Source organism: Camelina sativa, chromosome 6 (genome assembly GCF_030686135.1).
Source record: "Camelina sativa cultivar CO46 ecotype springtype chromosome 6, ASM3068613v1".
Lineage (NCBI taxonomy): Eukaryota > Viridiplantae > Streptophyta > Magnoliopsida > Brassicales > Brassicaceae > Camelina > Camelina sativa.
In genome coordinates, this window is record NC_141885.1 from 6,425,387 (window position 1) to 6,442,584 (window position 17,198).

The following is a 17,198-nucleotide window of genomic DNA, read 5'->3' on the forward strand; positions in this document are numbered from 1 at the left end:
CTATATCCGACCGCCGGTTTGTTACGTCCGATAGGTTTTAAAGACTTGTTTACCATCTCTACAAATCACTACATGATCTTTCCCTGTAGTTTTGTCCTTACTAGCACAATTCCGATAATCAATTTCCGGAATGTCATCCATACTAAGACTACTCCAGCATAAGCACGCTTAACTGTGGAGTTCTCTCGTGACCCTTGACCGAAAAGATAAATGCATTTTGATGACATAGTTGGCCAAATCAATTATTATAAACCTCTCCGTATATCGGGATGTCACACAAAATCTTGTTGCTAGCCAAGTGTGGATTCCCTCTTTAATCTGAAGTTGTTTTGCTGAATGGAAAAGGAGCTTATTTTGCATTTGCCGGTCAAGAAGCTGCATGAGCTGATCCGGTGGGCGTGGAGGATCTCCATGCTTACGGCGATATATTATTTTTATATGATCTAAGAGCACAAATTTAAACTTTGGTTTAAGTTTAAATGAGAATTTTTAAGAGAAAATAACCATCGATTTTGTTATCACCGAATGTGTAATTTTCTTGTAGTGCGATCACATGTGAAATAGAAAACTACAAACATATCTTTTAGCGGAAAATTACATCTTTGATATTTTTTTCGTACGCTTATATATTATGTTCGTTATGTTTTATTGAATTATGCAGACGTAAGAACAAATATTTTATACAAGAACCTCTTTTATTGTTTTTGTATGGAAAAGAAGAGCAGATGAGTTTCAGATGTGAGTCGTCATCGGAAATTAGAGGAGCAAGCGTAGAGCCTTTGTGTAATATACCAGTGCCCAAAGACCGAAAATGTTTCTATATGTCGGATAATGTAGCAGAAAATTATTCTTGTACACTCCTCTTATGTCCTGCAAAAGATAATGTTAATGAGAAATAATATCATAGTGATTTTGAATTGCCGTGAATAAAAAAGTAGGATAACAGGAAACACGCACACCTCTTGTGAGAAATCACCCACTAAAACTAATTAGGAACACTATAGATCTGTATAGATCTTGAGGATGGTCTAAGCCTTCTTGTTGATTTTGCAGGCAAAAGTGTAAAAAGAACCATATTTAAAAAATAGATTTTGTTCTTCACTTTTTGTATTTTCTCTTTTTACAAATTGGTTATGTAATTAAACATATTGTTCTTCAGTTTAAGTATGGTTATACTTATTCCCCCTAAAAAAGTATAGTTATTTATATCATTATTATTTATGAGTTTGCAAAAAAATAATTTTTTGGGCAGAATATTTTTTTTTTGCGTTGGGCATTATAAAGTGCCAGGCCGGCACTGCTTAGAGATGTTCTATTTAACTAATTTTACGTATAAAAGAACTTAAAATAAGGAAAAAGAACTATCCAACGAAGGTTAATATGGATTAATTGATCTAGCTAGTTAAAGTTCTAAATTGACCCATTGGCCTTTTTTTTGTTTGGTGAGCACCCGTTGGTCTCTTGTGGTGAATGTTATAAGTTTCAAGGGATTTTTTCAAAAATATAATCACTGATTTTCTTGATTTCCTATATGCAATTTCTTGTAGTGTTAAATAGAAAAACGCAAACATATCTTTTAAAAAGAAATAACATATTTGATAGACAATGTTATTGTGATAAGACGCAAACATATAATTGTTTTAACATGGAAACCTTGAGAAAAAAAAAAAAGAGCGAAAATGACTGTGAGTGCCCAGAGAGTGAAGGCGTTTTAGAAAAACCACCATCTGTGAATTTATCTACTGGTAAAGGGTCTCACTCCATCTGACCACTCAATATTAAAACCATCAATGCTTGTCCTCTGCTACCGAAAATAAGGTAGATCCCATCCCCAAAATAATCATCACGGGATGATTTGGACAAGGAATTGATTATGCGATTGTGGTTAACCTTGTTGTGTTTTTTTTTTTTTGACAATGGTTAACCTTGTTGTTGATAGTTGATTTAATGTGATTTGGGTTTGGTTCCTTGTTTCGCAAGGTAACGTGAGTAGCTCATTAAAGAACATGGCCTTCCTAGTACTGGATTTAAACATTGGTACTATAATAGACGTCATTTCTTTCTTTTTTTTTGTTAAAAGTAGACGTCATTTCTAAGCACTAAGAACATCAAGATGAAGATGTGAACATTAAGAACATGGCCTATTTTGCAAGAGACTTCAAGGTGTGGCCTTCCCATTTTTCTATTTTGAATTATTATTATCTTAATAGTGGTTTGGATTCACTATAGACAAAATTTAGATGATGAAGACAGGCTGCTGAATCGACAACGAATCTTCTTCAAATATCTAATTGATTTTTGTTGTTTATCTTTCTGAACCAAGACTAATTTGATCCCGAGTTTGACTTATAGTACATAAGAAAACAACTGAACTTAGTTTTTTGAAAATATAGTACCATGCAACGTCCACTAAAACCATTATTAAATTATGATTTACCAACATTATTAAATTATCATTTACCAGCAAATTATGCAAAATCATTTTTGTTGTCTATCTTTCGGAATCAAGACTAATTTGATCCCGCGTTTGACTTAATAATAGCACATAAGAAAACAAATGAACTTAGTTTATTGAAAATATAGTACCATGCAACGTCAATTAAAACCATTATTAAATTATCATTTATCAATAAATTATGCAAAATCGAGATATGGGGTCATATTCAAGATCTATGCCAGCTCATTTCAATTTTTTTATAATTTGGATACTACAAATCGAAATATCATCGTCGTATCAAATTCCAAAATACCCATATCTGATTCTTTACAGTGCATATATACTAGCTCAAGTTGATTAAGAAGATACTAACTCAAAATTTAATTTATACTAGAAAATATCAAATGCAATTTAAATTTCAATTTTGGTAACTTTCTTTAGTTATTATTATTATGTCATAGAAATGTATTTTTGAAACATCTCGATATCATCCAGAGAGAGGTGCATGCAAAGAGGTTTAATAGAAAAAATTTAGTGGCTTATATTACCAGAGTTCACTATCTTTTTCTCAATTGTTGTGAAACAACTCGAGTTAAGTGTGTTTTAGCTGAAAAAAATTATGAATAGGTGATTTTTTGGAAAATGATTGTTGGTAATATGCAAGCGAGAAAGAAAGCATGAATAATATCACGTGATGATTTGTAAAATTGATAAACAAGTTCTTAAAATTTCCCGCACGTAGTATCTGGACTATCGAATAAGGGTTAGTTTGGGCTGAGAGAAGACGTGGATCCACTAAAAGGTGGTGGTCTAGAAGCTATATTTAGTATCATAACCAAACGCAGATGAGGGGGGAATCAAGAGGACTTACAATGTCAAAGAGTGACAACTTTGATGCATAATAAGTATGTTGCGGTTTGTTAGTGAGGGTTTAGAGGGAATTTTAAGAAAAACTTTGGTTGAAGTTTAAAGGGAATTTAAGAAAATAACCACCGGTCTTGTGCAAAAAAAAAAAAACTACTGATCTTATTAATTTCTTGTAGTGAGCACAGGAGAAAATAGAAAATTAAAACAAACATATCTTTTAGACGATTACATATTTGATATTTTTTTCGTAGGCTTATGTACTCTTTATTTTTTAACTAATTATTTAGACGATAAGAATAATATATTTGTTTTATACAATAAGTTCTTTTATTGTTTTTAGATGGAAAGAAGAGAAAAGGAAGAAAGAGCTAAAGAGTCGTCATCAGAATTTAGAGGAGCAAGCGTAGAGCCTTTGTGTAATACATGAGTGCCCAAAGACCGAAAATGTTTCGATATGTCGGATAATGTAGCAGAACATTATTCTTGTAAACTCCTCTTATGTCCTGCAAAATATAACATTATGTTAATGAGCAATAAATATCATATTGATTTTGATATATAGTCGTGAATAAAAAGTAGGATAATTAATAGGAAACACACCTCTTGTGGGAAATCACCGTTATCCATCTGTGAATTTATCAAGACTTTCGCACCACGATGAACTGGTGAAGGGTCCCGCTCCATCTGACCACTCAGTATTAGAATTATCAATGCTTGTCCTGTATTCACCATATTGCTCTTGTTTCCTTCCAAAGGAATATATTTCTTCTTTGGGCAAGAGAGATAACTCTCTCCCCAACCACCTTCAATGTTTTGTGTCCCAAGAATGAATTGAACCGCTCTACGAATTGCCTCGCTGTTTTCGTATGTCATGCCAGCAGCCACTAGACCTCGTACAGCAAAGAAGGTCCCAGGAATGAAGCATACTCCCCAGTTTCCAAACCATGAACCATCCGCTAGTTGCATGCTTTCGATGTATTCCACTCCCTTCGTTATAGCCCTTTCTACTTCTTTTTTTCTGTACTCTGGATGATGTTTCAAGAAGCGTACCAACACTACTACCGCTGACCCTGTGCATTCTAGATACTCATGCTCGACAATTGTGTCGTCAATAAACTCTATGGGACTAAGCCACTGTATTTGAATTTGAAATGTGTTATGTTCATTTTATATAATATCCAAAGATAATGAAACTTAAAAAACCAATAAATGATAAAGACCTCAAGCCATTTTTTCCCATTCGCTACCTCCCATATGCTTATGCCTCCATTTTTGCTCTGTTATTAAGAAAATTTTGTAAGTTACTAATCAGCTTGTGGGGTTTTGTAACAACAATTAAATTTACCTGCATATACAGAAGCATATCGACAGCTTCATAAAGCCTCTCCACATCCATTTTCTCACCAATGAACTCCGACGGCATGCTTTCAAAGATCAGACAACACTGTCCACCACACGCGAATTAGTAAACCATCTTTAGGTAATTCAGAGAGAGAGAAAAATACGCACCTCTAAACTTTCAGCAGTACAATCTGAGACAAACCATCCTTGATCTTTGTCTGAAAACCCCCACCCTCCTTTAGATCGATCTCTGAACATTTTGACATAGTCACCAGGAGGGTCTTCTGTAAACTGAGAATTCCTCAAGAAAGAGTATCCTTTTATGAGCGTTGATTTAATCTCCTCGTCAACATCAGCAGCTAACATGACTTGTAGCACGAAGGCTGCGTCCCATATTTGGCTACCAAAAGTCTACACATTGCATGTGTTTATAATTTATTATCATATCTCCGACTCCAATAAAGATTTTAGAGTTCACAAAACTAACCTGGATTTTTAGGCCGTCCTCTGCAATCCATACATAACCAGGGACACGAGCAAGATGTTTTTTAAAGAAATCACTCTCTGGATCTTCAACCCAACAAGCAAGCATATGAAACACCTAAAATATTATTCGATAAACCCATATCACTTTTTTTTTGTCTTTTTTTTTTTGTCTTTCTTCTAGTTTACTCTTCTGAATGTTAATGTTTACCTTTGGCACAGCTCCACCCGTAATGTATCGGGTAGCTTCGTCATGGTAGTGAATGAGTTCCATTGCGGTTCGGATAGCTTTTTCTCTTATGAGCTTGTTAAAAGGCCACCGATTTAAGACATTCTCGGAAAACATGTGAACACTTTTCCAAAATAAATCTTGTATTACGTTTTGTGGATAGTATAGATCTTCCTGCATCATCATCACATTTTGGTTTGTAAGGATTAATCTTAATTATCTAAAATAGTTTAAAGACCTATATAATTAACCTTTCTTAACTCTATACCAAAAAAAAATTAATTATTTCATATGCAATATATATGTGAGTAATTAAAATGTTACCTTGGCGCATGCATGTCGAGCTTGGCTCCAATCAATTTCATTATACGCCTCAGGGTAAAGCTCTTCGCGAAGCTGTAGAATGAGAGGTGTAGGTGTAGCTACAAATTTTTTACCATACAAATAGGACATTGCCATGAAAGTATCCCGCAAATAAATCCAGAGAGTGCCTGCATGCATGTAACGTGTATATGAAAAAAAATTAAAGAGCTAAACAAAACTAAATTGTAAAATTAATTTTTTAAAGCATAATATTTTTTTTGTTTTTTTTTTAAAGCATAATTTAAGGCCATCATCAGTATGTAGTTGTTCAAATGCAAACCTCCGTTAACAGAAAAATAAGAAGGTAAGAACCAGAACTCTGGCAGTATGGGCCTGCAACCAGACCATTCATACACTCCAAGAACCTAATAATATGAACAGAAGAAAAAGTTAGGGGCAAAGCACTAGCAAATTAAGATGATGATCTAAAGAGAGTCTTATCTTTAGTTGGTCATTATATACGAGACATTATACATACCGAAAGCCAAGCTTTTCCGAACAATGGCGTATAGGTCGCACCACCATGGTCAATGATCCATTTACGAGCCCTCGCACACGCACTTGTTTTACCATCATAATCAGGGTCTACTCCAAAGATTCTTAGGCAGATGTAGTTGATGACCGTGCAGAACATAAAACTGTGGCTTTCAACGTCTATTCCCCACCCACCATCCTCGTTCTTGATGTTAAGAATTTATCCAAAAATAATACAATTGATTCATTTTGAAGTCACTTATAATCTTGTTAAATTTTTTTAGATAAACTTTTTTGTTTATTTCGTATATAATTTTTTTTCCTTCTTTCGTACATATAAACAAAGCTATCCATTAGTTTAGATTAAAAAATTGATATAATGCATTTTGCCAAAACAAAGGTTTTTGTTAGGACTTAGGACTAAGGAAGGTATATGTCACGCGGCACAAATCCTTAAATTGTTATAGACTTTTTCGTATGTATATTAGGTGTGATTTGTGTAATCCTTTCTCGCATGGGTAAAGAGTCTATACTGCCAATTAGATTATTATATTAATCATTCATTATTTGTATCAAATAATAATAAATATATAAATTTTCTATTGTTTATACAGCAAATTTTATATTACTAAAGCCTTTTATCATTTAAAACTGAGTAAAACTGTTTGTATGCGTTTGGTAAGAATAGAAATCATTTTACACGACCAGTTCTACACACATCATTATTGCTTACTTACTAATCTTATATAATTTGGAAGATTAAAAAACAGGTATATACACATGGAAGTTTAAAAAAAAAAATCTTTAAAGAGTTGTTCCATTGAGTCATGAAGGAAGTACCTGATGAATGTATAAGTAACGCAACATCTCTTTCCGATGCTCCAGAGAGAAGATTTGATCCAGATGGCCAGTGATATACAAGCATATGACCTAATATTATTTTTTAATTTCATCATTGGTGCTTCTATTTTAGACTATAGTTTTAGTTAAGATAATACTAAAGTATGCAACTCACAAAGGGGGCGTTGAAGAACATACAACCAGCGTTTTCAGCTGGCCAATGTCCATCATCAGACTGCAACGCTGCCATATAAAGTATTCCTCTTCTCAGAGCCGTTCTTGCGTCTTCGTATGTTATTTTCTCTGCGTTCTCTATCTTCACTCGCGGGATCGTCTGTTCGAACTTTTTTTCCCTAAGAAACTTTAAAACCAAAAGCAAAATTTATTACGTTATATACCTGGTATAATTTTTGCTTACCGAAATAAATATTTTTACCTGCATACGCCATAGGAGATCCGCGTTGGCCTTGTATTGTGACCTATTTTCTGAGAAATTCTTTCGAGCCTGTTCAACCTCAGAGAGTTCCTCTGGAGAGCCTGCATCGGCATCAAACTCCCATATCTGCCTTCCTACGTAGTTGTTGATGGTGGTCGAGTGAGGGTCATCTCCTGCCTTAGCTCCGATCCTCAGCCTCCACATTTTTTTATATCAATTCTGCTGGACAGAAAAAGTTCATATTTTCATAATTTATTTACTATCAACAAATTTCGTTTGCGTATCAAAAATTTCAAACGTATTGTTTTTCCAATTAGGTGAAACAATTCACTGAAATTTTTATTTCTGAATAAACAAATCTTATATTAAAACAATCAAACTCCAGATCTCTTACCCTGATGGCTCTAAAGAGCTTTTTAGTAAATTTAAAGTGAGCACCGGCTTGTCCTCTTTGGATCTTTTAGAATGGAATACTACGTAACACACATATGTATCCATTTATATAACAAATTTTGCTCTAAACACACGCAGGGCTGTCAAGAAAAATTCACCCGACTATTTTATTATAATTTTATTATAGATTTCTATATGATAACGAGGATAATGCATTTAAAATTTGGAAAGAGATATATATTATTAAGAACTTTCTATTATTAATAACTAGAGAGAGGACGACCCGTTGGACGGATTTGATTTTTTTTTATTAGTTTTTGCGTACAATTTTTTTTATTTTTTTATTCTTTAATTTTGTTTTCAATAAATCTGGATGTACATAAAGTTATTCCTGTGGACAATTTTTTAATTTTTTAATTGTTTAAAATCAAAAAGAAATTATAATTGGACATTCGGTGGGTATGCAGCCCCATTGACCTCCTCAAACATCTCCGAGTTAACAATATCCGGGTATACATCCAAATAATGAAAACAAAGTAGTAAAAAAACTATTAAATACAATTATAAAAATACTATCTATTAGACACACTATAAGAAAACAGCATAAAACCGATAGGCATATTCTTCAGTTTTCCGTCGGAAACGACGATTACCGACGAATTACAGACGTAAATGTCCGTCAGTTCTAGAGCGTCGGAAAAAATAATCCGTCGAAAATCTGTCGGAAATTACCGACTGATTTCCGACAAGACAAATACCGACGGATAACCGACAAACATGTTGAGTCGGTAAACCATCAGTAAATACCGATGGATTTCCGATGGAAATCTTACCGACGGATTTCCGACGGATTATGTACCGACGGGTTTCCGACAGCATTATACCGACTGGTTTCCGACAGCATTATACCGACGGATTTCCGACGGAATATTTACCGACGGGTTTCCGACAGCACGAATACCGACGGATTTTCCGACGGTATTACTGACGGAACTACCGACGGTTTCACGATTGATTTTCGAGAAACTCCGTCATTTCCGACAGAATACCGACGGAATGTTTCGAAAAAATCCGTCGTTTCCGACAGATTACCGACCGATTTCTTCGAAAAAGTCCGTCATTTCCGACTGATTACCGACTGATGTATGTTTTGTATTTTTTTTTAAATTGCATAATTATTCAAATTTTAATACTAAATTTTTTGTTAAAATAGAAATGCTTATATAATAATATTTAAAAATTTAGGGAAATATTATTTCGTACAAACATGGAAAATGTTCTAAAAACCGAAAACATAAATATTTTACAAAACAAAGCTAGAATTCAGAAATCTAAAAGGCAGAATGTCTTGCCCGCATCTCGCTCATGAACGCTGCTAGATCCTCATCCCTCTTCTTGTTCTCCTCGTCCCTTTTTTTGTTCTCCGCTTTTTGTTCTTCCATTTCCTTTTCCAATGTTGCAATCCGAGCATCCTTCTCTTGCAGAGCTTGTTGGAACTCTTGTGTGGGAGCAAATGAGTAACCCGTTGATTGAGATAACGGGCTTTGTTGGGAGAGATTTCCAAGTCCAAAAATCCGTCCCTTGTTTTTTTCAGTTTCCTACACATTCATTTTAAAAATTATTCAAACATTTTAAAACAAAACAAAGTAAAATCAAATTTTAAAAAAAACAAATATTACCTCATAAAAAATCTTGTTTAATTTCTCTCTTCCAAGTTCAACAGTAGACTCTGATCCTTCAGAAGATTGTTGGGAACTGATTATCTCCTCTTGCCGCCTCCTCGAACTCTCAACAACCAGCTTAGCTCTACCATCTTGTATTTGTTTGGTCTTTTTGTTGGTATGCATATCCTCCATCAAAGTAATATGGTCTGGTACCACACCACCCCTAATAGTCTAAAAGAAGTATTTTAATTATATAAAGATTGTCTTATTAATGATAAAAATAACAATTATACGAAATCTTAAAACTTACAAGTTGGCGTTGTCGGGTATAGGCGCTAACTGGACCATTGTTGTGGGTTGCCGAAGTAGAGAAATCCGCCGAAGTAGAGAAATCCGCCGGAGGGAAGAAAGCCGCCGGATGAGGGAAGAAAGCCGCCGGAATAGTAGCTGGTTTGGACGCCGGAAGTCGCCGGATTGGACGCCGATTCGTCGCCGGAATTTTGGTTGCGAGAGCGAGAGAGAGGATTCGTCGTCGTTATGTCGACGAGTGCGAGAAAGAAGATGAAATGACTTAGGTTTTATCGATGTTACCGACGGAAATACCGACGGAACATCTGTCAGAATTCAATAAAAACTTTAATTCCCCGCTATACCGAATATTTAATTGTATTTCGTTCCCGGGGTGAAATTTCGCAATCCGTCGGTAATCCGTCAGAAAAAACCGACGGATTACCGACAGGATACTTTTCCAACGGTGTTCCGACTATTTACCGACGCATTAGATATTAAAACCCTTAATCTTATTATTTTTCTTGACAAATATGCTTATATTATGTAGTTTATATTTTTTCTTGACAAATATGAGTAAATTATGAAAAATAAAAAAAAAAATTGATAATTTAAAAACATTTACCCATAAGATATAATATCATTCTATTAGTACTTTAGGCAAACAACATATTCATTTTTTTAAAACACAAATTTTGAAGATTTTAGTTTAAAAGAAGATTATATAGTCATTGAAACTTCATACTTTATACATCTCTTATTAAATATGTGCGTTATAGAACAAAAATTAGAGGTTTTACAAAACTCCATCGGAAATCTGTCAGTATTCGTCGGTAAAAACCGACGGAATATCGACAGCACAAGGAAAACCGACCAAAATTTTACTAACCCGACGAAAGTTAGATATCCGTCGGTAACCCGTCGGGAATTTTTGACGGATTACCGACGGATTTGTTTTACCGACCGAATTACCGACGGAATTTACCATTTTTTTTTAATTGATTTTTTTAATTATTAAGTTAATTACATTTATTTATTTTACTAAAAATTTTGGAAGCAAATATTTATTTTGGGTCGTCGGAAATCCGTCGGTAATACGAAAAATGTAAAACGGACATATTTTCCAACGGATTTCCGATGGATATTACTGACGGACTATATCCGTCGGAAATCCATCGGAAAAAGTGACGGTTTTTCTGACGGATAAAGTCTGTCGGTAACTTACTGACGAAAAACCGACGAAATCATTCGGCGTCAGATAACTGTCGGAAATCCGTCGATAATTTCCGACAGACAAATTTCCGTCAGTACGTCCATCGGAAATTACCCTGTTTTCTTGTAGTGACATTTACATTGTTCTATGTAATATGAGGAGTGAACTCTTTTTGATTGGTTAGTTGGAGACACATTTTTGATTATATACAAATGTTTTTTTCTTGTTTATTATAATAGTTTTTCAAAAATGTGTAAGATATTTTCCTTTTTTGTTTTTTTTGTATGTGTATGTAGAGTTACATTATGTTTAACTAGAGCTTTAGCAATTAGTAAAAACATTTTTCCTTATATAGTTTTTCAATGCATTATATATGATTCAATAAGTCAATATATCTTTTTGTAGTTAATCTTGTCCTCACATGAATCCATATATATGTTCTTACATACAACATTAACTCTTAATAGGGTTACTTATTTGTTTATTTTTAATAGTGAACTAATTATCAAATAAATTATATAGTCCTCTCAATTAAAATTTGGGCTATGCGTTTGTTATTGTATTATTAATTATTTTTATAATCTTTTTTTGTTAATAGAAGATACCTCTTAGTTTGATTTCTCATTATCTTTATTTTGTGCTATAGAATTTTATTTTGTCATATTTATTAGTGTTTTATGAATTTATTATTCGTTTCTTTAGTTACATTCATTTGTTCCTTGTAGTATATATTTTTGCATGGTTATTGTAACTGTTTCCTATAATTTTATCTCCACACACATGTAAGCAAACATATAACTTGTACAGTTACAACTTAAAAACATGAAAAAAGTTTTTTTTTTCTTATAAACATGTTGTGGCCCAATGGTTGACAAAAAAAAAACATGTTGTGGCTATTGTTTTACTCTCAATTTTTTTTAAAAATATAGATGCACCTTCTTTTTGGTTGCAAATTTTTATTTCCCTTTCATGCAGCATTCTTTGAAAATAAGTGCTTGGACAACAAAATTAATTCAATTTTTTTACCATCATCATCAAAAAAAATATCAATAAGTTCATTTTCATCTCCAGTTTCCTCTTCCACAATGTAGAGAAAATTATGCAGCAATATTTCTGTGTTCTAGCGATAGTTAAAACATGAGTGAACAATTATTTCGTTAATTTAAAATTAAAATAATATTAATTAATATTATTTATTAAAAATGAAAAAGAACGACACATGTAAAATTTTTAGGAATCATTTGGGATCTTTTAAAGGCTCAAAAATATAATAAAATATATAAAAATAAAAACAGTAGGTTATAAAGATAACTAAAGATACGAAACCAACTTTTTTTGGTTTCTTATGAAATATGATAAACTAAAATAGTAATCAAAATTTAATGTTATGCTGTATTTGAATTACTTGAACCTCTTATAAAAATTATAATATGAATGATAAATCATTTAATCAACCCAATCACTAAGGAATGACATATGCCTATCCTTGAAGAGTTCATGGATCCGGCGGATATTCTGAATATTTTGAGTATGGTAGTCAGTAAGTCTTTTAAACCGGATCGGTTGATTTGGCATTACACTAAATCAAAGAATTATTATGTCAAATCAGGTCATCGGCTTGCATGACAATTAATTAAGGAAGTTGAATATGGGCTGACGTGTACGACCCTTAAGGCACATGTTTGGAAACTTGAAGTCCCCCCCCCAAAGGTTCAACATTTCTTCTGGCAGATTGCTTCCGATTCCCTCCATGTGATGGAACTGCTTGCTCATCCGGATGTACAGTGCGATACCCTGTGTAAACGGTGTGATTTTGTGGTTTAGACTATAAATCATGCACTTTTTGAGTGTCCTTATTCGCGTAGGATCTGATATTTGTCTCTGGTATTGATAATTTCCGATGGTTTTCCTTATACCTCAATGTATTCAAAATTAGACTTAATTTTTTGGCGGGCGTCATCCCAATAGGGGGTTTCGGATATACATTTCCGACTACCTATGATTTTATGGTCGGCTTGGAAGGATATAATAGAAATAGAAAAATTTCCTAGGGTACAAAGGTAGAGCCAACGATAAGTTACTATGGGAGGAGGTCAGGTCCTTCTCTGCGGGATCCCCGGATCCATCGCCAACCTTGGAGGCCCGAGTTCTTACTTCTCGATGTCAGATTGATGGATCCTGGAAAGCTTTAGATCCTTTTGTTGATTTGGGTTTATGGTACTGCAATAGTGAGGATAAGACGTTACTCCTGGGAGCACGGTGCCATAGATGCAGCCCTTCCCCTACACTCGGAGTTACAAGCTTTGATTTGGGCTATGGACTATGTCCTGACTGGTGGTTTTGACTTTCAAAACTATGAGACTGATTGTGCAGAGCTATTCGCGATGGTCCAGTCCCTTGATGAATGACCCGTTTTTCCAATATGTTGGATGATTTCAGTTTTCTCAGAACATCCTTCCCCTCTTTCACTCTTTCCAGGATCCCGCGTATGTCAAATATGAGGGCAGATTGTCTTGCTCCTTATTCGAGAATTTTAGTTTATGATATTTCTTTTATAAACTCTTATCCTCCGGTTTGGACAACCAACCTTAGAGTTATATTCTAATTAAATTTTTAATTGACAAAAATAAAATAAAAATAATATGAATATCTATAAACTAAAACCAACATTTGTTTTTTTCGTATTTAGCTCCCAAGAGACTCACAAATTTCAATTTATAAGTGTAATCGTCAATTGGCGAATCGCTAGTTGTTTTTCATGACTGTTGTTGTGGCTAGAGATAATAATATGGGTCCAATAAATATATTTAAGGCCTATTTAATAGTTTGTACAGACAAAATGAATAGTTTTAATTTAGTGACACATGTCACTTTTTGGTTGAAATTTTTAGAAGAACCCTTCTTTGTTATATAAAACACATGCAACTTCTACTAAGTGCTAACAACCATGTGATTAGCTACCAGTCTAGCTAGGGTTATATTTTACTTCTTGTCTTTTATTATTTAAAGAGTCAGGTCAGACTTTTCTTCTATTTGTTATGTTTTTTCTTCAAAACCGTGTATTTTTGTTTGTGATTTTTTTTTTCTTATTATTAAGGACTGATTACATATAATAAAACAATTCTTGAAGAATATAAGAAAGTTTTTCAACAGTACATACATGTCAGCAGAAACGGTCACAAGGCCAAGCAAGCAAATCATATACATGATAAAAGAGCAGCAGCTAATCATGTAGCCTCGTGGAACTCCGGGCCAGTTCGGCTTGTTATACAAAGGTGTGGTTTGTTGATAGTTGTTCCAAAGTTGTATTAAGCTCAATAAACCATTTTTGTGTCATTCTTATCAATTGACTTGATCCGAAAATTTGCTTTTATCTTCTTGTTAATATCATTCTTATTTTCTGCTTTGCTAAAGAGTCTGGTAACAACGATATTACCACTACAAGAAATTTCTACATTGTTAACAGAGAAAACGCTATAATATGTTATTAGTACCGATTTCATAAACGTTATGTTTGCCCAGTAATCTTAGATTCCCTATATATGATAGCATTGTTTTGGTAATTTTCTATCATAGCATTCAATAAAAACTATAACATAATAACAAAAATTATATACCATCTTTCATAGCTGTTACGAAAACTGAACTATTCTGATATGCTATGAATGTGGATATGTTTTGTAGTGTACTAAAAAACGTTACTTTCAAAATTCTTTACACCTTTCGTATACTATTGTATCTTACAGTTTTGCACACTCTTTTGTAGCCTGGCTATTACAGTCTGCCAGAAAACTAATATGCTTAAGAAACATCAAATTATCGTAAGTATTTTATTTGATAATAGATTTTGGGTCAAATATGATCAAATACTCCAATTATTGGAGAGATGCATAAACAATTTTTAAATGATTATTACACAATGTCATAAAAAAAACATATAACTTCAGCTAACTAGCTGTCATGAAATATATATATTAATTTACAACATTAAATAATTGTGGTTGGCGGTGGAACGAATCGAGATAACACCATTAAAAAATTCCAACAAGAAAAAAATAATAAAAAGATAAAATTACAAAAGGACAAAACCAAAAAAAATACACTATTTAATTTTTGTTGCTGTTTAATTTTTCTACTTATTAAACTTTTCAAAAAATACTTAATTTAATTTTCATTGTTTATAAAAACCTTCATTTTATTAATAACAGTAAATCCATATTTACAACATAATGACGGTTAACTCTAATGATATAAATATTAACCAGAACTAAACTATAATCCCATGTAATTAATTAGAGGGAGCTAAAGATAATGTTGCCCTTTCTTTTTTCTTCCAAATTGATTTGGAGTTTTAGAACCCTAGAAATGTCAGAAAATCAAATTTGATTTGAGAGAATGGTGAATCAAAGTTCAGGGAAGTAGATATAATAATGATGATTCTTTAGTGGTAAGGGTAGTGGAAGTGGATCTGATGATGCTCCAAAGCCGCATGTATTTTTTATGTCTTGAATTCGCATCATACCCTGAAAGAGAAAGAGAAAAAGAATTTTATTCTACTCATGAGAGCTGATGATATTAAAGAAAGAGAATTTTGTGGAATATGCCATGAACAGTGACAAACATTTTAAGGAATTCGCATCATACCCTGAAAGAGAAAGAGAAAAAGAATTTTATTCTACTCATGAGAGCTGATGATATTAAAGAAAGTGAATTTTGTGGAATATGCCATGAACAGTGACAAACATTTTAAGGAATGCCACTTTCAATTAAACATTTTCTAAAATGCCATTGGGTCCACTCTAATTTATTAAAAATGACAAAACTATCATTTATTTATTTATTTCTCATTTCTCTCCCTTCTATTTTCATTTCTTTCAACCTTTCATCTCTCTCTCTCTTCTTTCTTTCTTCCAAACAAAAAGATTCTTTCAAAATCACCACCTCCATCTAACCCTCATGTCTTCGTCGTGGATGAGCAGAGTTGTTCGTTCTGGAGATGCTCCTCTCAAGGTTAATTATGATATTTCTCAATTTTGAGTTTCTTCTGTTTGTTTCATTCTATATACAACTTTAATAGACCAAATCTGGTATCTGAACCGATTTTTTTCTTCTGGTGGACCAGATCTGATGGACTAAATATGCTTTGTTGAAGGTTGAGTATGATATTTTTCAATAAGACCTGTACATGCGTTAGCATGACTACAGAGTGGAGAAAATGGTTTCATATAGAAGGACAAGTATCGTCTACCAATCATATATTGTCCACTAAGAGAGCGAATGACATATTTGGGATGGACAAGTGTGTCAACAAAGCGGATCTAGTCTACTAAAGAGACCGAAGAACATAAATGTGGTTGACAAAAACCTGTTCGGACGTTTAATTTGGTCCACTAGAAACACAATAAGATCGGTACATGCATCATTAGACATGCAGGTAAACAAGTTGAGTCCAACCAAGTGGATCTGGTCCACTTAAGATATTAAAGGACAATTTTTGGATGGACTAATCTTGCGGGCGTTAGATCTAGTCCACCCAAGATTCATCATTTGTATGTCTAGTTCCACAAAATTTGTCTCAAGTCACTTTGCATTCTCCTGCCTTAACTTTTCTCTGTTTTTTGGACAGGGGTAATTTGGTCTTCTCACTCCTTCTCTTAATTAAAAAAGTATATTACATTTATACCCACTTTTCTATAAACTAATAACACTTACACCTACTTTGTGCTATTGGTATATTTTTACTATATAAATTGACCATATATCCCTTTTATCTTATTTTACTTCATTTTTCTCTTTCCTTCTCATTTTTTCTTTTAATATATATTTTTTTTTATCTCACTTTAATTATATTATTTTAAATGTGACTTGTAGGTTGACATTGTTTGTATTTTTCAATTCTTTTTTCTTTTCACAAAACAAAAAAATTATGAGTCCAATCGAAATCAAATATAATTGAATTAGTATTCATAGCCAAATTAATAATTTCTAATTCCACCTAAATTAGTATTTTATTTTATTAATTAATAATCTAAATATGACGAAGAACAACTTCTACCTTTAAATCTTAACACATATCTGGTATCCATAGTTAAAAAAATAGAGTCATGTCAATCATCCATGGTAGCTCATCCACCATGCAATGTCCATGTGGATTACGTTGTATGATATGT

General features: G+C 33.2%; 1 protein-coding gene across 2 annotated transcripts; it reads right to left on the reverse strand.

The window, feature by feature from the left end:
- Window positions 1-3,567: 3,567 nt before the first annotated feature.
- LOC104773008 (tirucalladienol synthase) lies at window positions 3,568-8,143 on the reverse strand. Of its 2 annotated transcripts, none has more exons than XM_087456309.1 (14): window positions 7,865-8,143; window positions 7,471-7,689; window positions 7,210-7,395; window positions 7,035-7,124; window positions 6,199-6,399; window positions 6,001-6,085; window positions 5,682-5,848; window positions 5,340-5,531; window positions 5,133-5,246; window positions 4,814-5,056; window positions 4,650-4,748; window positions 4,525-4,581; window positions 3,905-4,438; window positions 3,568-3,807 (listed from the first exon to the last, which is right to left on the reverse strand). In XM_087456309.1, exons 2-14 carry the CDS (start codon window positions 7,672-7,674, stop codon window positions 3,694-3,696), a joined length of 2,286 nt encoding a protein of 761 aa, XP_087312435.1. In that variant the 5' UTR covers window positions 7,675-7,689; window positions 7,865-8,143; the 3' UTR covers window positions 3,568-3,693. The 2 variants fall into 2 exon arrangements, with proteins under 2 accessions (XP_087312435.1, XP_087312436.1); XM_087456310.1 differs by having other exon boundaries at window positions 7,471-7,692; window positions 7,865-7,993.
- Between the last annotated feature and the right edge of the window lie 9,055 nt (window positions 8,144-17,198).